The 18119-nt window shown below is 28.6% G+C and overlaps 1 protein-coding gene across 2 annotated transcripts in view; it reads right to left on the reverse strand.

The window, feature by feature from the left end:
• The window catches only part of Nrx-1 (Neurexin 1), a 209084-nt gene that overhangs the window by 66267 nt on the left and 124698 nt on the right, over positions 1 to 18119 (reverse strand). For both annotated transcript variants that reach the window (XM_088189849.1, XM_088189848.1), the window contains one exon: positions 1650 to 1799. In XM_088189849.1, the coding sequence (XP_088045975.1) occupies positions 1650 to 1799 (150 nt within the window). The remainder of the gene's footprint in view (positions 1 to 1649; positions 1800 to 18119) is intronic.

Raw genomic sequence — 18119 nt, forward strand, 5'->3', positions numbered from 1 at the left:
AGAGAACAACAAAAAAAAATTTTTATATAAATAACACACAAACTATAAGTCTGTAAGACTAATCTTTTTTTTCTTTTTTAACAACTAACTAACATAGCACTTATTTTTAATTTAAATTATTTTATTTTGAGTAAGCGTGCCTTACTTTTAAAATAACAAAAAAAATACTAGTAAAAAATTAACACTGTTATTTATAGATATGATTGTGAATTGATTCAAAACAAAGAAAATGGACTTGTCCCATTTTCAAAATTAACGGCTCATATGTTGGGCTTTTAATACTGAAGATTTTTTCAGTACTGTCATTTTATTATCGATTAAAAAAATAGTGTTTTATATTAAATTTAAAACGTCAAAAACAGTGCTAAAAATTGTCGCGAATAAATTAAACATACTTGTTTTCTGTTAAATAGATGCAGATTTAGAATTTTATTTAAAAAATAAACACAAAATTTTAATTAACATATGATGTTTTCGGTCACTTATTTGATGGTCGTATAAAAAAATATTTCATATAATACAACGAATAAATTTAAAGCAAAATAATGTAAAAATTTATAATATTTATATATTGATTAGGAATATTTATTTACTTAGGATAATAGACAAAAATCAAGCATCTTTTTAGTTTATAAATTCTCTAAGTACGCTTGAATTAATACAGGTTAAATTAACATATGACTGAAAATAATCTATTATTATGCTTATTAGGAAATATGTCGATTAAAACTGATAAATTTCGTTGATTTAAATACATACAATATAAAAAAGCAACGGTTTGTTAATATTTATTTTACCATGACAATACATGATAACAAATAAATATTAATTAATATTACATACCTATGGTGAAATCTAGTCCTAACCATTTTATAATTTCCAGTATTTTACTAACAAATATAATACATATATATTTATAAAATATATTTTATTATACTAGTATATATTCCTGTTATTTATCTATTAATATAATAACTAATTCATTCAAATATCAAATAGTCACGGACGGCCGCCGCAAACATCTCGAGCATCGCTCGATGTCATCCCACTGAATCCTACGGGAAGTGAGTAATCCTACAGACTCCGCTAAACTCTCATAATAGAATGCGGCATCTATGCATTCAAAACGTTTATGGTTAAGTGAATCGAGAGCATTCTCACACAAAAGCCCTCTCTCTCTCTCTGTCACTACGGTTGCATTCATTTTCACTTTACTAAGCATTGTTGTATTAGTTTATATCATAAATGCCAACGTCAAATGATGTAAGCTTACTATTAATTTAAATGCGGAAATTAACAAAGCAAGCATTAGCTGAGAAAATAAACTAAGTTTGCCTGATAGTTGTCTGATACATGTGTGTACATACATATATTATCAAAAGCAAACTTACAAAACATATTTTTTTCAATATCACAGATTAACATATTATATTAAATTGCTAGACCGCGTATTAAAAAAATTGTCGGATTTGAGTTACTAATGTAACCTATGGCGTATGCATATATATATATATATACTTTCCGTAGGTTTCAGCGGAAATATATACATTTATTATTTTAGTAATTATTTAATTACGTCAACAAGGTCATAAGGGTCACAGTTACGCTAGTATTACGTGTGTTATAATAAAATATAAATATTTAGTCACCTGTATAGAACAATAGGGCGCTGGATTGTCTCGTTTTGAAGTAGATGGAGATGGCATCTTGAGTGCTGACGATGGGCTCTCCACCAGTCTGGGTCAGGTCGTAAGACAAATACTCTGTCCCTTTGAAGGTAGCCTCCGATGGCGCTTTGTCTGTAACAATTTTAAAATAATACATTAAAAAAATATTCATATTAGGCCGAAAATGCTGAAACAATAATTTATTGCAAAAGGTTTTATTTTAATTTTTTAAAATATAAACCGAATTTAGCTGCACACATTTGAACCCCAGAAATATTTCGCGTAACCAAATTAACCAACTTATCTCGTGTATCAAAAACAACAATAGAAACAACATTATATTTTAATATAGGGGCAATATGACAAAGCATATTGTTTAAAGGCTCGTGGTAATATACTTAGATTGACATTTAGTACATTATTTTTTCAATAAACTGAAATCACTAACGTTTTATTTAATATTTATATTTTTATTTAATTATAACTAAGCAAATTGATAACATAATAATAGTTATGAACCAGTAACTTGTATTGTATATAATGTTTATATAATAGTATTGACATAAACGTTTGATAAGAAATTAAAAAATAATAATTATTACTTTATTTATTTATATATTAAATATTAATAGTTTTACCTAATGCCTAAACGTAGCTTTTGATTGTTGTACCACTGTAATGCCTGCACTTTAAGTAAGCGACCACACTGTCGCAAATTTTATATGTCGTCCGGACGGTGGCTTCTGTCACGTACAGTCTGCATATTTGCGAGCGATAAAAAAATGTGCCAAATAATCGCAATTTTTAAATTCTCATATTATTAAAATCACGCTACTGATAATTATAAAAGTTTGTGTGCGCACTTACCAATACAATATCAGTGAAAACTTTACGGTCGTAAATATTCAATTTACGCAAAATCTATGTCGGCTTTTGCAACATGCCATAAGGCATAAAAATTATACTTCTAAATACGAACACCACATCTGTGACTATCATAGAATATGTCGCCATCGATTCTAAATAAGAATTGGTTATGGTGTGACATTTACATAAACCAATCTAGGAAAATACATTAGGATTTTCGAAATGTTTTTTTTTATCAAAATCAAGTACCACTAATTATTTTTTAATTATTCAATTTTATATGAAAAACTTTAATTAAACATATTAATATACTATCAAAAATATAAAAAATCCTTTTTAGTGCCATATAATATTCAAAGATGTCAGTGAGAGTCTGTTGAAGTCCCCGATAAACATGTGGTATTATAAATTGACCACGTGACTACGATGTAGAGCTCGACGTGCGTGTTAACCATAGGACGCCTATGCGCATACTGAAATTGAACCGATTTACTCGTTCTATCTCAGTTTGCGAAAAACCATATCATTATCTCTCTCACAGTCGTCACTTAACGCGCGAGAGAGTGAAAGCGGAAGTATCTCACCGCTCGCGCCCAAAAGAGCAGCTTCGACTTCGGTCCCTTTGACTCGGAAAATAATGCCGACAATGTTCGGAAGCGCTCGAAGCTGGCCAAGTCAACTAAATTACCTCTATTTTACCTTATGTTTTTGGTTACAGCTTCTGAGAGATTTTAGAGCGGGCAGAACCGAACTCGACCGAAGTAACCCACTATATTCTCCGTCCTTGGGCTACCTTGGCCAACTTCCAGAGAGTGTAGTGCAAGCATAACACATAATTAAATCATTTTAAATTTTAATAATATTAATATTATTTATAAGCAAAATGCTACAGTTTTGCTATTCAATTAAATTACACGCCGCAATTCGTGTCCATCACGTTGCATTGGCCAACGATGTTTCAACCGCAAATTTTACGGTTCAACGATCATAAACCGCGACGTTGAGTGCTAATAATAATGATCGTTCGTTTGTAAAATCTACTCGGCTATGTGAGCAATGTGAAAATGTTCGGTTTTAGTTATTGTGCGAAAACGTTGAAAGCGTTTGTTGCGAAAGCCACAGGTTTCGCTTGTGGACGATGTTTAATTTGGAGATAATTTCGCGTTAAATATTTATTTTCAAAGGACGAGCGAGTTGTTAAATTATGTAGTATACATATATACCTCAATTTATAAATTGCTTTAAAATTATTAAAAATTAGATTGGTTTGTTATTTACCCACTTTTTATTAAAGCTAGATAATATATACTATTAAGTATTTCTTAAGCTATTCGCTCAGCTTTTTTTCTTGTACTTGCCGTTAAGTACAGACTATTAACCCGCCGTTGGTCGCGCGTATGTTGCATACGCCGTTGGTCGCGCCTGAGCGAATAGCCGCCTCTCAGTTCTTTCTGTTTTTAAGTTTAAATATCGAATATTTATTATTTTTTTTATTTTTGGTTTATTTTAGTGTTGTACATATAAAATAAATAAATTCTTTAAAACTTTTATCTACATAACGAAAGAAGAAAAATAAAATAATAAATATTTTAAAAGTAAAATATATTTTTTTTAGATATATGCTTAAAACTTTAAAAATAACATGAAAAAATATATATTATTTTTGAACTTGACTACTTGAATACTTAGTTATGCAATCTGGACATAATGCCGATGAATGTTCTTTGCATATTGGGTTATAGCACATGTGGCATTTGATAGTGATTTTGCGATTTTTTTCCTAGGACAAAAATTACATTTTGGACGATTCTATTCACTTGGTTCTGGGTAATGAATTATCGTAGTGTCAGGTTTCTCTCCTAAATACTGCTATATTTTTATTTGCAAACTTTGCGATAAATTTGTTTAATTTTTTTAAATTATCTAAGGAATCGAAAAAAAAAATTCAAAATACTTTTTTATACTATGTATCAAAAGAGTTAAATAAAATATATTTATAAAATAAATTAAAAACATAATAATAACAACAAAAAAGTAAATAATAATAAAAAGAAACTACCAAAAAATAAAATTTCCAGCACGAATCTAACCCGCGTAAATAACGTTCTCTCTCGATCCTTGATATAACACAACTAATACGCAAAACCAAATGTATATCAAATTAGTAAACACGTGTTTAAGCCTGCAATATTGAAGAAAACATAATTCTTGAAAAGTAGAGGAACCCGCAAGTTAATATGTTTCATACAAAAAAAACGGCATCAAAAAAACCGATAGGGTGAGCGCTGCGCCGCCGTGCGACCAACGGCGGGTTAAGGAAACTAAACGGTTAGATTTTAAATACGACTTTAAAAAGTTGAATCAGTTATATTATTTAATGTAAATTACATACATTAAAAAAATAGGAATTTACTTAGAAAAATAAAATCATGAATTTTTTGTAGAGAAAATTGCAAGCATAGAGCACGCGGTAAGTGCTTGATAATTTCCTGTCATCGCAATTACTACAAAAGTTGCTAAAAATAAATAAAGCGTTCTGAAAATTCATCAACACTAAACTCGCTACCCAGTGATGAACTAGAACGATAAAACAAAACATTAGACGGTTCCAGCCTAAAGTGATGAACTAGAACGATAAAACATTAGACGGTTCACAAATTATTCCTGATGGTTTTACGCAATATTTTCGATATGCTATCGAGGAATTCAGGTTTGTTTTTAATTCTAGTTTTGAGTTCCAAAGCCTTTTCGAAAATCATATTTTTTTATGGCCGTTTGGGCTAGGACATAAGGTCGCTAATGTGCCCAACTCGGCTCACACGCGAGCTGAGGAAGCGGGTGGGAGCACCCGGGAACCATTGTCAATGGCTGTGGTCATCCGACTTCTTAATACGCTGACGTTACACAATGACCTATTTCAAGTTAGCTACGAGAAGCTAGTCTAGTTGGTTATATTTAACTCTGATATTTTATTTTATTATTTTTTGTGTTTTGAAATAATACAATTATTGTTATAGACCATCGCGACGGATTAATATAAATAAATAAATATATTACATACCTAAAAAACACATAAAGAGAATGGTTGTATAGTCCTTAAATATGCAACTAGGGTATCTAAAATCCTCAGTAACTTATTTAAATATTGTATAGCTCCTTAGTATTCATAGTATCCATTCTTCGCTGCGTAAAAGGCAAAAGCGGAGCAACTACGGTTTAATTTACTCTTCAGTAAGTTTGCTATGTAAATCTTGTATTACGGTTACAAAAAATAAACTACTGCCAACCACCTGGAAATAGTAACTTTCGCGTTACAAAGCGCGCATCACTAGCGCCACCGTTAACCGCCTTTCATAACGTAATTTGAAAGTTTTCCATCTCGCAAATGTGCTTTTAAGTGCGGCAACCGGTCGGGCGTTCGCGTTTAATAGCCTTATTGCGACCTTAAGGTCCAATTTCCCAACGGCGACAATTTCCACGGGCTTCTCCGCATCGGACTCGGACGGAAAACTCTCTTATACATAGACGAATCGATTCGCGCTCGTTCCGGATGGAAAATGGGCTCCGGATGAAAATCTTCCGCTCGATCGGAAACGAACGTCTTTACCTTATTTGTTAAACGAAACACTTTGCACGGGAAATATTTGCGCATCTATCAGGCCACTACAAATACTGCTTACGTAGGTCATGCCAAGAGCCTTAAAGTATTCAGATATCAATTCTACGCAAAAATCATCTGAACCATATATAAATTCTTCTACACTATTATTCTTAACGTTTTTCTGTTAAACTAAGAACATAATTTTTATACAGATAATTTTTATTCAAGTGGATTACCATAACACTAAATAACTATATGGTTAGTAGCTTTGTTATGTTTTTGAATGAATAAACAGTAAAGAATGGTTTGAGTTAAATATTGCAACAATTCTGATTTATACAATTTAAAAATAGACTGTTTTAATTTGGTCAGTTTCTTAATTAATTTGATATTAAAAAGATTATTATATAATATATTTTTATAATATATATAACAGTTATTTTTATCTTAAACGACAGTAAATATTATGTTCTCTGCTAGACATTATGTATTATGCTATATTTATTAAAAATTGATTATAAAATATATATATTAATTTATTCTTCTTAATAGTATTTATGGTGTTTCAATTTATTTTCAATATAAGGATCGCATATTCTTAAAAAATTCTTTCATAAAGTCAAATAGACTAACTTAATATAATAGAAATTCACTGTAAAATGATGAACGCTTAGTTCATAATTTATTTTATGTCGTAATGTTAATATCTTTAGATTTTTAATATCTATTTGTAATAGCATATACAAATGATATAGTGTTTATGGATATCTTAAATATAGATACTACACTAATAAACCATGAACAGTAATATTTTTCGCATAATAAATGTTAATTTATATAAATTTATGTTTATCTATAAAAAATAAACATTAAAAAAAACAACCCTTTGCTTCACTTTAATTATGAACCGGTTCATTCCATAGTGTTTGTTGCATCTTAGTAGCTTTTTTATATTTACTTGAGTGAAAAAACAGCGAGAGTAATAAAATTTTAGTCCAGTAAAGAGAAAATTGTATCGTTAAACGAGCCTATTTTGTAGGCTCCTAAATACTTAGTTTGTAGCATTTTAAATATGTTTTAGAGCATTACACTGCGTTTAAAATTTAATGCAAATATTCTTAAAAAACATAATATGTGTGTTTTAATGTAATTTTTTTTATAAAGTTAGGCTACACTTTTCAGTTACGTTAGGTTAGGTTAGGTTAGGTTATGCTACGATTTGCGTACCCTAACCTAGCCTAACCTAAATTGAATTATTGCTTTTTATATAATAAAATATGGCTGTATGTTTTTTTTATTTTAAACATAAATAATTAACGCTTTATTAAAATTATTTTAATGTTTCTCAATTTAAAAAAAAATATTTAGTTAAAAAATATAATTTTATCTTAAAATCAATTGAAAGCGAAATATGATATTATATAAATAAAAATATATAATTCTTAATTTTGTAAAATTATTTAGGAGTTCCTAAAAGATAATTGAATTGTTAATTCGAGCTTAATAATGCAGAAAACAAAGCCTTAACCTTATGACGTTAGCTGAATATTATTATACAATATAATAGAATATCATATTAAGACATTCTACGTCGGAAGACGAATTCTAGTGTTCGTATTTAACTTCCTGCAGCAGCGTTATATAACACAAAACTATAAAATTATATATTCTTATACCAACTTATACATTTTAGTTTAATAATATAGCACATACAATAAAGACCTTCATGAAATATAATAAAAAAATATTGTACCATAAAAAATAGTGTTATAGATAAATACCATAACGATTCTACTTTTGCACGTCTTAATTTGATTTCACTGCTTAATACTCATTGTTAAAATAATCATGTAAAAATATCTGCAAATACTGTCAAGAAATGGTGCTTTATATTTATTTTTTATTTGTATTATTTTCATGTGTGTTTACACAAGTCAAGTAGGATACGGTCAAACAACTTCATCGAGTGCTTATTTACTATTCAGTTATATTCGTTGTTGAATATTTCGGAATTCGCTAAGCAATCGCTAACTTTACTCGAAATACATTTATTTGCACTGTGTCAAAAACACGCTTCAGACATTTCAAGATCTTACAATTTGTATACATTTTATTTGCTCTCTATCCTGTTGTTGTTTCACTGACATTCGCTACTTTAAATTTCGGAAAAGCAATACGTGCCGCGTGTAAACAAACGCTCGTTACTACAGAGAGAAAACTTTACAATTGCGCCTTTACATCTACTGAATTAGTTAAGTTGTAGTGCGAGCTCTAATAATGTTTCTATTTGAACAACCCTTTCGAAAGTTCATATACATACGTACATATTATTATACGAATACTAGGGATAATACAAGTAAGAACTTGGTGCCATTTCTAATAAGCTTTCGCATATTTGATAACGAAAAAAACCTGTACCATCTGAAACAAATACATTAAAATCTTTAAAGTTTATCGTTCATAAAAGTTGACAAAATTTAACTTATTAAAACACTATTTATTTTTAACCCATTTTGCTTTCACTGCTTTATGTAAACTGTGTTATTTTATGGGCATTGTTTAAATACACTAATTGGATGTTTTTGTTATTTTAATTCTTTTAAATAAGGGGTATAGCGTTTGTATATTTTATTATTAAAAGTTCATATTTTTATTGTACTAAGCACAATTTAAATAAAAATAGAGTGAAAATAATTTATACCAATATATTTTTTAAATAATGAAATTCTTACAAATCCTATAAAAACAAGCGTAAAAATATGTTTTTTATAGAATACCTTGTGCTAACACACGCTATAACCTTGTTTTTGAAACGATACAGAAATCTTGCTCGTGTTTGCCCAGTAACCCTTTCTGCTGCGGTTTGATCGTGTCGTACTTTCGTATTCACTCCGCAAATTTACTCTAGGATATTCGAAACACACATACTCACACATACACACCTGATTTTTAATAAGTCAATGATGTAGCAAAAACGTGTCTAAACCCAAAAAAAACCTTCTAGCGAATCGTCGATAAATCACTCGACGATTTGCATATGCTTTTTTCTCTTATCCTCCTCTCCGTGTCGCCGTGTTATTTATTCGCCATGATCTCGCATATGCGATATCGAGATGTCGCCCTCTGGGAAACTTTGTTTCGCCGGCGGATGAAATTGGTTTTGTATCTCTTATTTACAGATGAAAAGTCCTTTTCTCGGGGACCGGTGACGGTTCATATCAATAATTAAATACGCTCGCAAGGTTAACGGCGTAAAAGGATTGATTGCTGGAATAATGATTTAGGTAGTTGAGTTTGAGTTATAAATTGTTTCATATGGACTTTGAGAAAGTGTTGCTGCATAATGTAGCAGCTAAAATATGCTTGACATAAACCATACATAAATAATCTTGTTTTACATTAAAATTTAAACCTAATAAATAAAGAGATTAACTTATTTTCTACTACCTTGTTTTTTTAAATATTCAACTAAAGCTTTATTTAATTTAAATCTACCGACCTTAGTATACTCATAAAGTCTCCAATGTGTTCGAAAATCTATTTTAAAGATATAAATTAAGTATTGCTCCATCTCGCTTTTGACTTAAGCAACTATAAAAATCACTGAATCGTATATTCATATTATAATATAACTTATGATGGTAATCGATAATAATATCACGCATTACATTATGACCCATAAATATAATAATTTATACATCCGTATTACACATAAAATATGGTATTATATAATATTCATAAAATATAATACGAGTCGTATGAGCGAGAGAGAAATTCACGCGAAAAATCGCGTTTCACGCAATTTTCGGCCATTCGTATTTCATTCAGATTAAACTGTTTATTGGAACGAATCGTTTTCGGCAACAAATTAAATTAAATTTTCCTCTTTGGTTAGAATAAAAACGCAACAGCCGAAAACACGCGCCGTTAGATTAAATCTGTGGAAATGATAAATTTATTATTTTTATACGCGATAGGTACAAATAAATACGGAAAAATAATTAATTTTAAAGATTTAAACAAATATTGCTGAAAAAACAGTATAAATTTAATTAAAAATTGTGTCGAAATATAAACGAAGCTATAGTTATTAAAAAAACTTTTTGTTGCTAATTTGATTTGGAGTTTCATACAAAAATATTATTATTATTGTAAAGGTTTTTATAGCCAGTTGTTAAATAAATATTAGAATATGTTGATTTTTGGTTAACATTTAATATAAAAATAATGTAATTTTTATTTTTAGTTTAAATCATATTTTTCGAGACATTGATGTTCCTAAATGTATGTACATCTATTTATGCATATAATAATTTTATTTTTAAAAATACTTTTTTATTTCTAAAATTTTTACACAACTACCTTAAAATATTATTTTATATACATAGGTGCCATCTACAATGATCTTAAAAATACTTTTAATAAAAATGTTAATGCTTTGATTTTGACAAAAAATTAAATTCTCTGGTCCTTCGACCATTTGCGTCCCTCAAACAAATTATCAAACTATTAAAATTTGTCATCTTAAACGATCATCTATTTCACTGTTCATTCATAATATAAAAATATCTACAATAATAATCTGTATTAATTTAATCACATACTGCATATTTTTAATTTATTATTAATAATTTAAATTTCTTGAGAAAATCGAAAAGTGAAAATTAAATTTAAAAAATTTGTTTAAAAAAAAAATTTAAAACTTAAGACGCGTTGACAAATTTACTTGGAGAAGTATCTGTTCAAGCTGTTAGTAAAAAATAAACAATAAATTGCATTTAAAAGTTTTTTTGAAGTATCGTATGCAAGTGCAGAAGTATTAAACAATTTCCAAACAAATTTCTCACAGCTATGAGATCGAAATAAATGTATTTTGATCTAGCTATTAATTTTAATATTTTAAATATTTGCACATTTTTTTTTTTAATGTGCAAGCTCAATTAGTACAGAGCTGTTTGCACTAACGTAAAGCTGTGATAAATAAATAAATAAATATATTAAATAAAAGTATAAATGTTTCTTTAATCGACAATGGCATATAATGCATATTGCATTGCAGCTTTTATAGCGATGCTGTTTTGTTTTTAGACTATTGGATCTGTTGGACTTTTAAACAAATTTACTCTCCACAATTAACTTATAGTTCACTGGCTGGCAACAATGCGATTTTAACGCTCTCTGAACTAAAAGTGGAGATTCGTGCTTGCATTACTCTCAACCTATTAATTTTTATTCAGATATTTATCTTAAATATATTTATGATATTAGGATTTCTTCTAGCATTAATATTATATAGACTAAGAACATTTTGTTACTTCGTATTAAAATTCAATACAATTTATGATTCAGTTGCTTTGTAATGGACCGGAAAACATTTAATCGAAAGCTGGATTTTTTTTTTATATTTAATTTTAATTAATTGCTAATCTATTCAGATTTTGCTGTCAAAGCATTTTTGTGTTACATGCTTTAAAAAATACTTAAATTTATATTCAGATTAAAATAAATCAAGATTCGCCATTAAACACAATAATATGTTTGCAAATAAACTTTCTGTAATAGCAAATCTTGTCTTATCCCATTTACATGTCGCAGAAAATTGTATAATATACGGTAAATCATCGCTTTGGCTTTGATGTGTCATGTAAGAATAATAAATTAACTGGGTGAGATAAATCTCATCATACAATATTCTTTTGACAGTTTTATTATTATTTTTTAATAGTTGTTTTGTATAGCTAACTAAGCAAAAATATTACCCTTAAAATAAAAATAAATGTGTTCGTAAAAATAATAATATTTAATAAAAATAAATTTACTCATAAATGTTTGATTTTGTAAAATTATGTGCCATGTATTATATTTTACGTCGCATGTTGTCTGATTAAATTAAAAATTTGCAGGTCTCATTTTATCATCATGTTATATACCAAATTTCTAGGAAGGGTCTCAAGCGAAATTCTAAAATTCATAAAATAAAAGCAATGTACGTACAAAGAATTGTAAATAATTTTGATTAAGCTGAAAAATATATTAATTTTAATTAGTTTGCTAATGGTTTAAAAAGATTTTTTTTAATAATTTCAAGATTTAGAAAATAAAATGAAGGTTTTCTATATTTTAAGACGTTTTGACGGGAAATAAATAAAGCATATTAGTTTAAGATTAATTTTGTGAATTTGAGTAAAGGTAATTCGAAAGATTATTAGGTAATAAAGATATTTTTGTATCCAATGAACTGATAATATAAATCGAAAAAAATTGTGTTTTTAAGTATAATTTGCATTTATATTTTTTTTTAATAAAAAACGAGTCTTATGGAAAATTGACCGGGCCCCCATAAGAGCTTTTATGCGACTTGGCTTATAGTTAACGCTAGTATCTGGTTCCTTTAAATGATATAGACTTGAATTTTTTATACAAAATACAGCTTTCGAATATACTTATGATACTGTTTAAAAAAATTGAAAATTAAAAAAAAACATTTTTTTTTTAAAACACGTTTAGTATGAGCCGATCGATCCACCATACATACGCTCATAAGACTCGCAATATACTTAAGGTCAGTGTGAGCTTATTTATACATATTTTAAATTGAATTTTAGTGACAGTATAGAATTTTTCAGCATCCTGTATATGCCTGTTAGCAAAATCCAATGTGTCAATTTTTTGCAAAATGGCGACAAGTATAAAAATTCAAACACTCGTAACTCAGTAGCTTTAAATTTTAACAAAAAGATTGCTATACATGAAACGTTTAGAAGCCTAAACTACATCTAAATAAAATATAAAAAAAATAGTTTTTTGCTTGAAAACAAGCGATGTATCAGTTCAATCGGACCCCCATACGAGCCATTTTGAGACTTCCAGAAGAGTTAACGCTCTTAGCTTATTGGTATTAAAAATTAAAAATTACATTTTTAGCATTGTATAGAACTATCGAGCCCCCCTATACGTTCTGTATAAAAAAAATATAATTTTTTACAGAATAAAAAAAATATAATTTTTTTTTTACAAAATGGCGGTCAATATAAAAATTAAAACTGTCATAATTTTGCAAAATAAAATCTTACAAAAAAATGTCTTATGCAAAAGTTTTTTTTGCATTTAATTTTTTTTTTTTTTTTGGCCCAGACAGCAGAGCCAGTGACGCAGTCAATCAGAGAGCCAAGATCTACCAGCAGCCATCTAGAGGAACCAGCTACGCGCCCTCACCGACAGATTTGAATATCACACCTGACACTCGCTGCACGCAGCCATAAAAGCCCAGAGCATCATCTACGGCTACTTTCTCATCTTCATCGCGAGAAATAAGAATAGTCCATGAGTCACATGTAATTATAACTCAATAATAAGATTCACCGAAAAGTCTAATTGGCCACGAGGTCAACCACTCCTAGGGCTACGTTCACTAAAATTCTTTAAATTGTTAACAATAAAAAAAGATATATTGAGAAAGATGCAAATGTTATTATATAGTACATTTATTGAATACAATTTGCTACTTCAGTTTAAGTGATAACTACATAATACTATCCTTAGTGAATGAAGTAAAAATAAAAATATTTTTGCAGATCTTTGATTCTAGGTTAAAAAACGTTACTCCTTATAATCGAATTTAAATCTTGAAAGCATTCATATACTCCACTACGTTCAATATGCGCTAATTCAGCCCGGAAACTGAATACATCGCATAACCCATCCCGATCCGTTCGAGAGGTTTGTTTAGCGCCACTGTCACTGGCTTCCGGTTTTTTGTTGTGTCAACATGTCTCGCCCGGCAAGCGTCCGGGCGGAAAACCCACCCCGATCGAAGCCACCCCCGACGGTCCACAAATTTATGTCCCTCGCATCCCCCTTCTACTACATATCCGTTATTATTATGGCCGACATTATTTCGCATCCAATATATACGGGATGAAGCCTCACTCTGGTCGCCGGGAGAGATGTTTCGTTATTGTGCGATTTTCCCCTTTGCATTATGCCACTTTTCGATTTTCCACAAAATAATTTTTCTCGGCAGAGACGACGTTACTTTTTACGACTTCCACGGAATCGCGTTTTTTCTCTTTCATATCTTATGGTATGTATGTATATATGTATGTGTGTGTATCGAATGCGTATAATGCCTTTTTATGGTGACGACTTTGCGGAAAAAATAACGATTTTAATAACGCGAGAGAAAACGGCCCGCCACACCCATGTTTGTGAAGAAGTTAAATTTTTTATCGATATCTCTAAAGACAAGATAAAATAAAAATGACAGGAAGAAGCACAGGAAAAATACATAATGGACGTAATGCTATGTTGAGAAATTTTAAAATTGTAACTTTTTATTAAAATGGTAGTTTGCCACCCCTTAATATTTGTTTACAAAAACAAATATAATAAACATTTAATATGTGACAATGTTACTTTACAATCTTCTAATTTTATTTATACAACTAAGATAATTATATCTAATATCGCTTCAATTAAAAAATGTTATGTTTTAAAAATTAAAAAAATTATAATTTGCTAAATTTAATTTTTAAATTAATTAAGTTATGCTAAAAATAGTTTTAAGATAGACTTATTTTTTATGTTAAAAAAATGCATTGCATTTATATAAGATTTCCTTAAAAATTAATAATATAACTATTTAAAGGCAATAAATCGGTTAAAAATATATCGTTGTACGTTCTTAACTGCATTACTCTATTAATGTGTTAAAAGTTATAAACAATACCATAAACCACTAAATGACCAACCGTTATTCAAAAATAGCAACTTAATTTTTTTATTAAAAGTAAATATTTTATTTTTGTATTTTAAAAGTATTTTTTTCTCTAGTGTGAATTTATAAAAACGGAAGATTGTGTTTCGTTCTTTAACTAATTAAATAAAGTGGCAAATAAAGTGGAGGTAAAAATATTTTATATTACTAAATACTTGGTTTATAATTTTTTTAAATTTACACTCAAAAAGGATATTTTTTTATTTGTATATTGTCAGAAAATCCATAGTGCTAACGAATATAGTCTAACACAAATTAAATTTGAAGTATGACAGAAAATTTAAAGCGTTTGTTAAAACACTATTCCCAACATTTTCTAAGCAAATATTTCAAAATACATATCGAATATATTATTAATCTTTATTACATAATTTTTTTTAATAAAAAAATAATAATTGTTGTAACCCTATAAATAAAATTTAAATAAACTAATAGTCAAAACAAATTTATTCCAGTTTTTATAAAATATAAAAGAGCAACAAAAAAACTTAAATAATGCGTTACCGTCAACTATATACAAGCTTAAGTTATTTTTTATTACTAAAGTTCTAGAAAACAAGTAAGCCAAAACTGCTTCTCATCTTGTGATACCCTTACGTCTATTCTGTCTCCCGCGGGATAGCCATTTCTCACGTTAAAACTATATTCCCCACCAGTCACATAAAGACATTTTCAAAGTTGAAATGCACTTTCACCTTTGTTAAAATTCAATAAAATATGTATTATATAAAATACACATTAAATTTATATGTATATATTATATTATATTTAGTATATATTAAAAGTAAAGACAGACTTTTATTTTATTATTATTTCTGAAGTCTTGAATTATAAAATAGTTAAACAATGCTGCTTTTTACAAAATGCCAAACCATAGAAACAAATTTGCTTTTGAGTTTAAATTTGCTCGAACACAGAAGTCACTGGTTGAAAATAATTAGAGCTAAAAGATTTTGTGTCAGGCGAAAATTTTACAACTTAAATATTTAAATCAAAATATAAGCTGAAATTTTTTATATATAAATAATGAATAATCCAAACATAAACCAGTAAAAATTTAGATCTAAAATATAAGTCAATTAAAAATTAGCACTCTTAATTGGTTGGCGTAAGGAGTAATTTCCCGTCAGCCTATATCTGACATTCGACATTTTCACGCGTCAACAATTCATTGACGCCTTCAAACAAAAAAAATCAAGACTGTAAAATGTAAAGAATTAACACAAAAATACAGTATTATTTTATTGTCATATGATAACTTATTCTTTACTTCAAAAACATGCTGCTCAAGTGTTGTGCACGCATTTCATTAAAGCATTCATATCACTATCCTTACATTAATTTTTTGATTTTTGATTTGCTTCTTCTCAACTACAATTGCAATTTTTTGTATTGAATCGTGTATAGAAGATGTTAATTTTTGCAAATCACTCGGCCTACTTTGTCATGTTTTTTAGTGTGAACAGTGCTAGGTTAGGTTAGGTTAGGTAAGGTTTTTTTTGTGTGAACTTTTATTTTTTTAGTTTATTAATAATTTATTTCTATAGATAAATGTACACATCAGCATTAATTGTTTTGGGTAGTAAGCTGTAGTTTGAAATGTTTGAAATTGTTCATGTTTGAATTTGCAACACAACTCTAAAGTTCCATATGTCGATCTTTACTTTAGAATTCGCTTAAATAAAGACATGATATTGCACACTGACTAGCAAAGTTTAGTATCTAATATTAGAATACTTTACTGTGTCTACATATTTGCCTATGATACTATTTCTTGAATTATTACTGTTAAAAGATCATCGTAAATTGAATTGTGTGCGATTTTTTAAAGTTAATATTTATTTGGTACGTGATTTGGTACCTAATGCAATAAGCAGTACTAGGCTGAAATATAAATTAATTTAATTCTGTTTTATTAATTATATTTTTTTATTTAAAACGTATTTAAAAAAATATCCGCTGGATATATTATATTTAAGTAAAGGTCGAAGAGGCGTCACTGACTCTCATTAAAAGACTAAGATTAACGATGTTAGAATTAAGCTATATGATTCAGACAATAATTCTTAATTCATGCCAGACTTTATCGAGAGCTTTGTGTTACATAAAAGCGCAAACTTTATTTTATTTAACCTTTTTACCGAGTCAGGATTATTTTTTTATATTATGAGTTTTTAATCTAAAAATAGTATTAAGGCCAATGAGAGTAAAGATATTAGTCGATATGACAGTTTTTTGTTTTTTTATGTTGACACAAATATTCGATTGAAGAGGGTCTGTCACACTTGCCTATTTATTGTACATATGTAAGTTTATCGGTAAAATAATTGAAGGCAATGTTTCTCATATTGAATTTAAAATTTTTCACAATTTATTATTATTATTATAAATCAAATTTAATTATATATTGCGCTCTAAACTTCCTGAACGAATTAATATCGCACGAGCAGGGCTAGGCGGTCGTTATCTAATGCATTTATTTCATCTCGGGACGATAAGAATCGTTAGGACTTTATCCACGTGAAGTTTAAATCGTCCTCTCGAGGCCGGATGGGAATATTTGCATACTGTGAATGTTTTCGTCGGACTTAGAGACACTAGAGTGCGGCAAAGCTCCGCGGAATTACCACATCTAACTCGATTAGCCAACCCCTGTTCGTTGGACGATGAAATCGTTGCTTATTTTCAAGTTTACCTATTTCATGAGTGGCATAAAACATACTAATTATAGAATGTTTGCTATTAAAAAGTTAAATTTAAATAAATATTTTATAAAATAGTATAAGAAAATATTTATGCATAATATAAAATCAATATTCAATCGAGGAAAGCTTATTGAAAAAAAATAATAAGTATCCTTACATTTTAAAATAAGAGAGGATCGAGTTCGAGTCGCGTAAATTGAAATATGCCCGAATCGTCAAAAATAATATCGAGAAATCAATCACCGATTCTCAACATTTTACACAGATTAATTTTTGTGTGGTAGCACTTTTTTATATTACGTTTCTTTTGAATAGGAAAGTGTATATTTATTAAAAAAAATAAAGACATTTTTAATGTTTTTGAAAACATATTTTGCGCAATGAATCGTTAAGATTTAATAAATACGGAGTGATCATTATTGCGACCCCTTCTCTCTCCATGAGCGTTAGGGGAAATTTACCGTAGAGTTTTTGGTTTAATTGCGTTATTTAAATACACCGAG

Source organism: Plectrocnemia conspersa, unplaced genomic scaffold (genome assembly GCF_051122295.1).
Source record: "Plectrocnemia conspersa isolate PC_06_02 unplaced genomic scaffold, ASM5112229v1 ptg000008l, whole genome shotgun sequence".
Lineage (NCBI taxonomy): Eukaryota > Metazoa > Arthropoda > Insecta > Trichoptera > Polycentropodidae > Plectrocnemia > Plectrocnemia conspersa.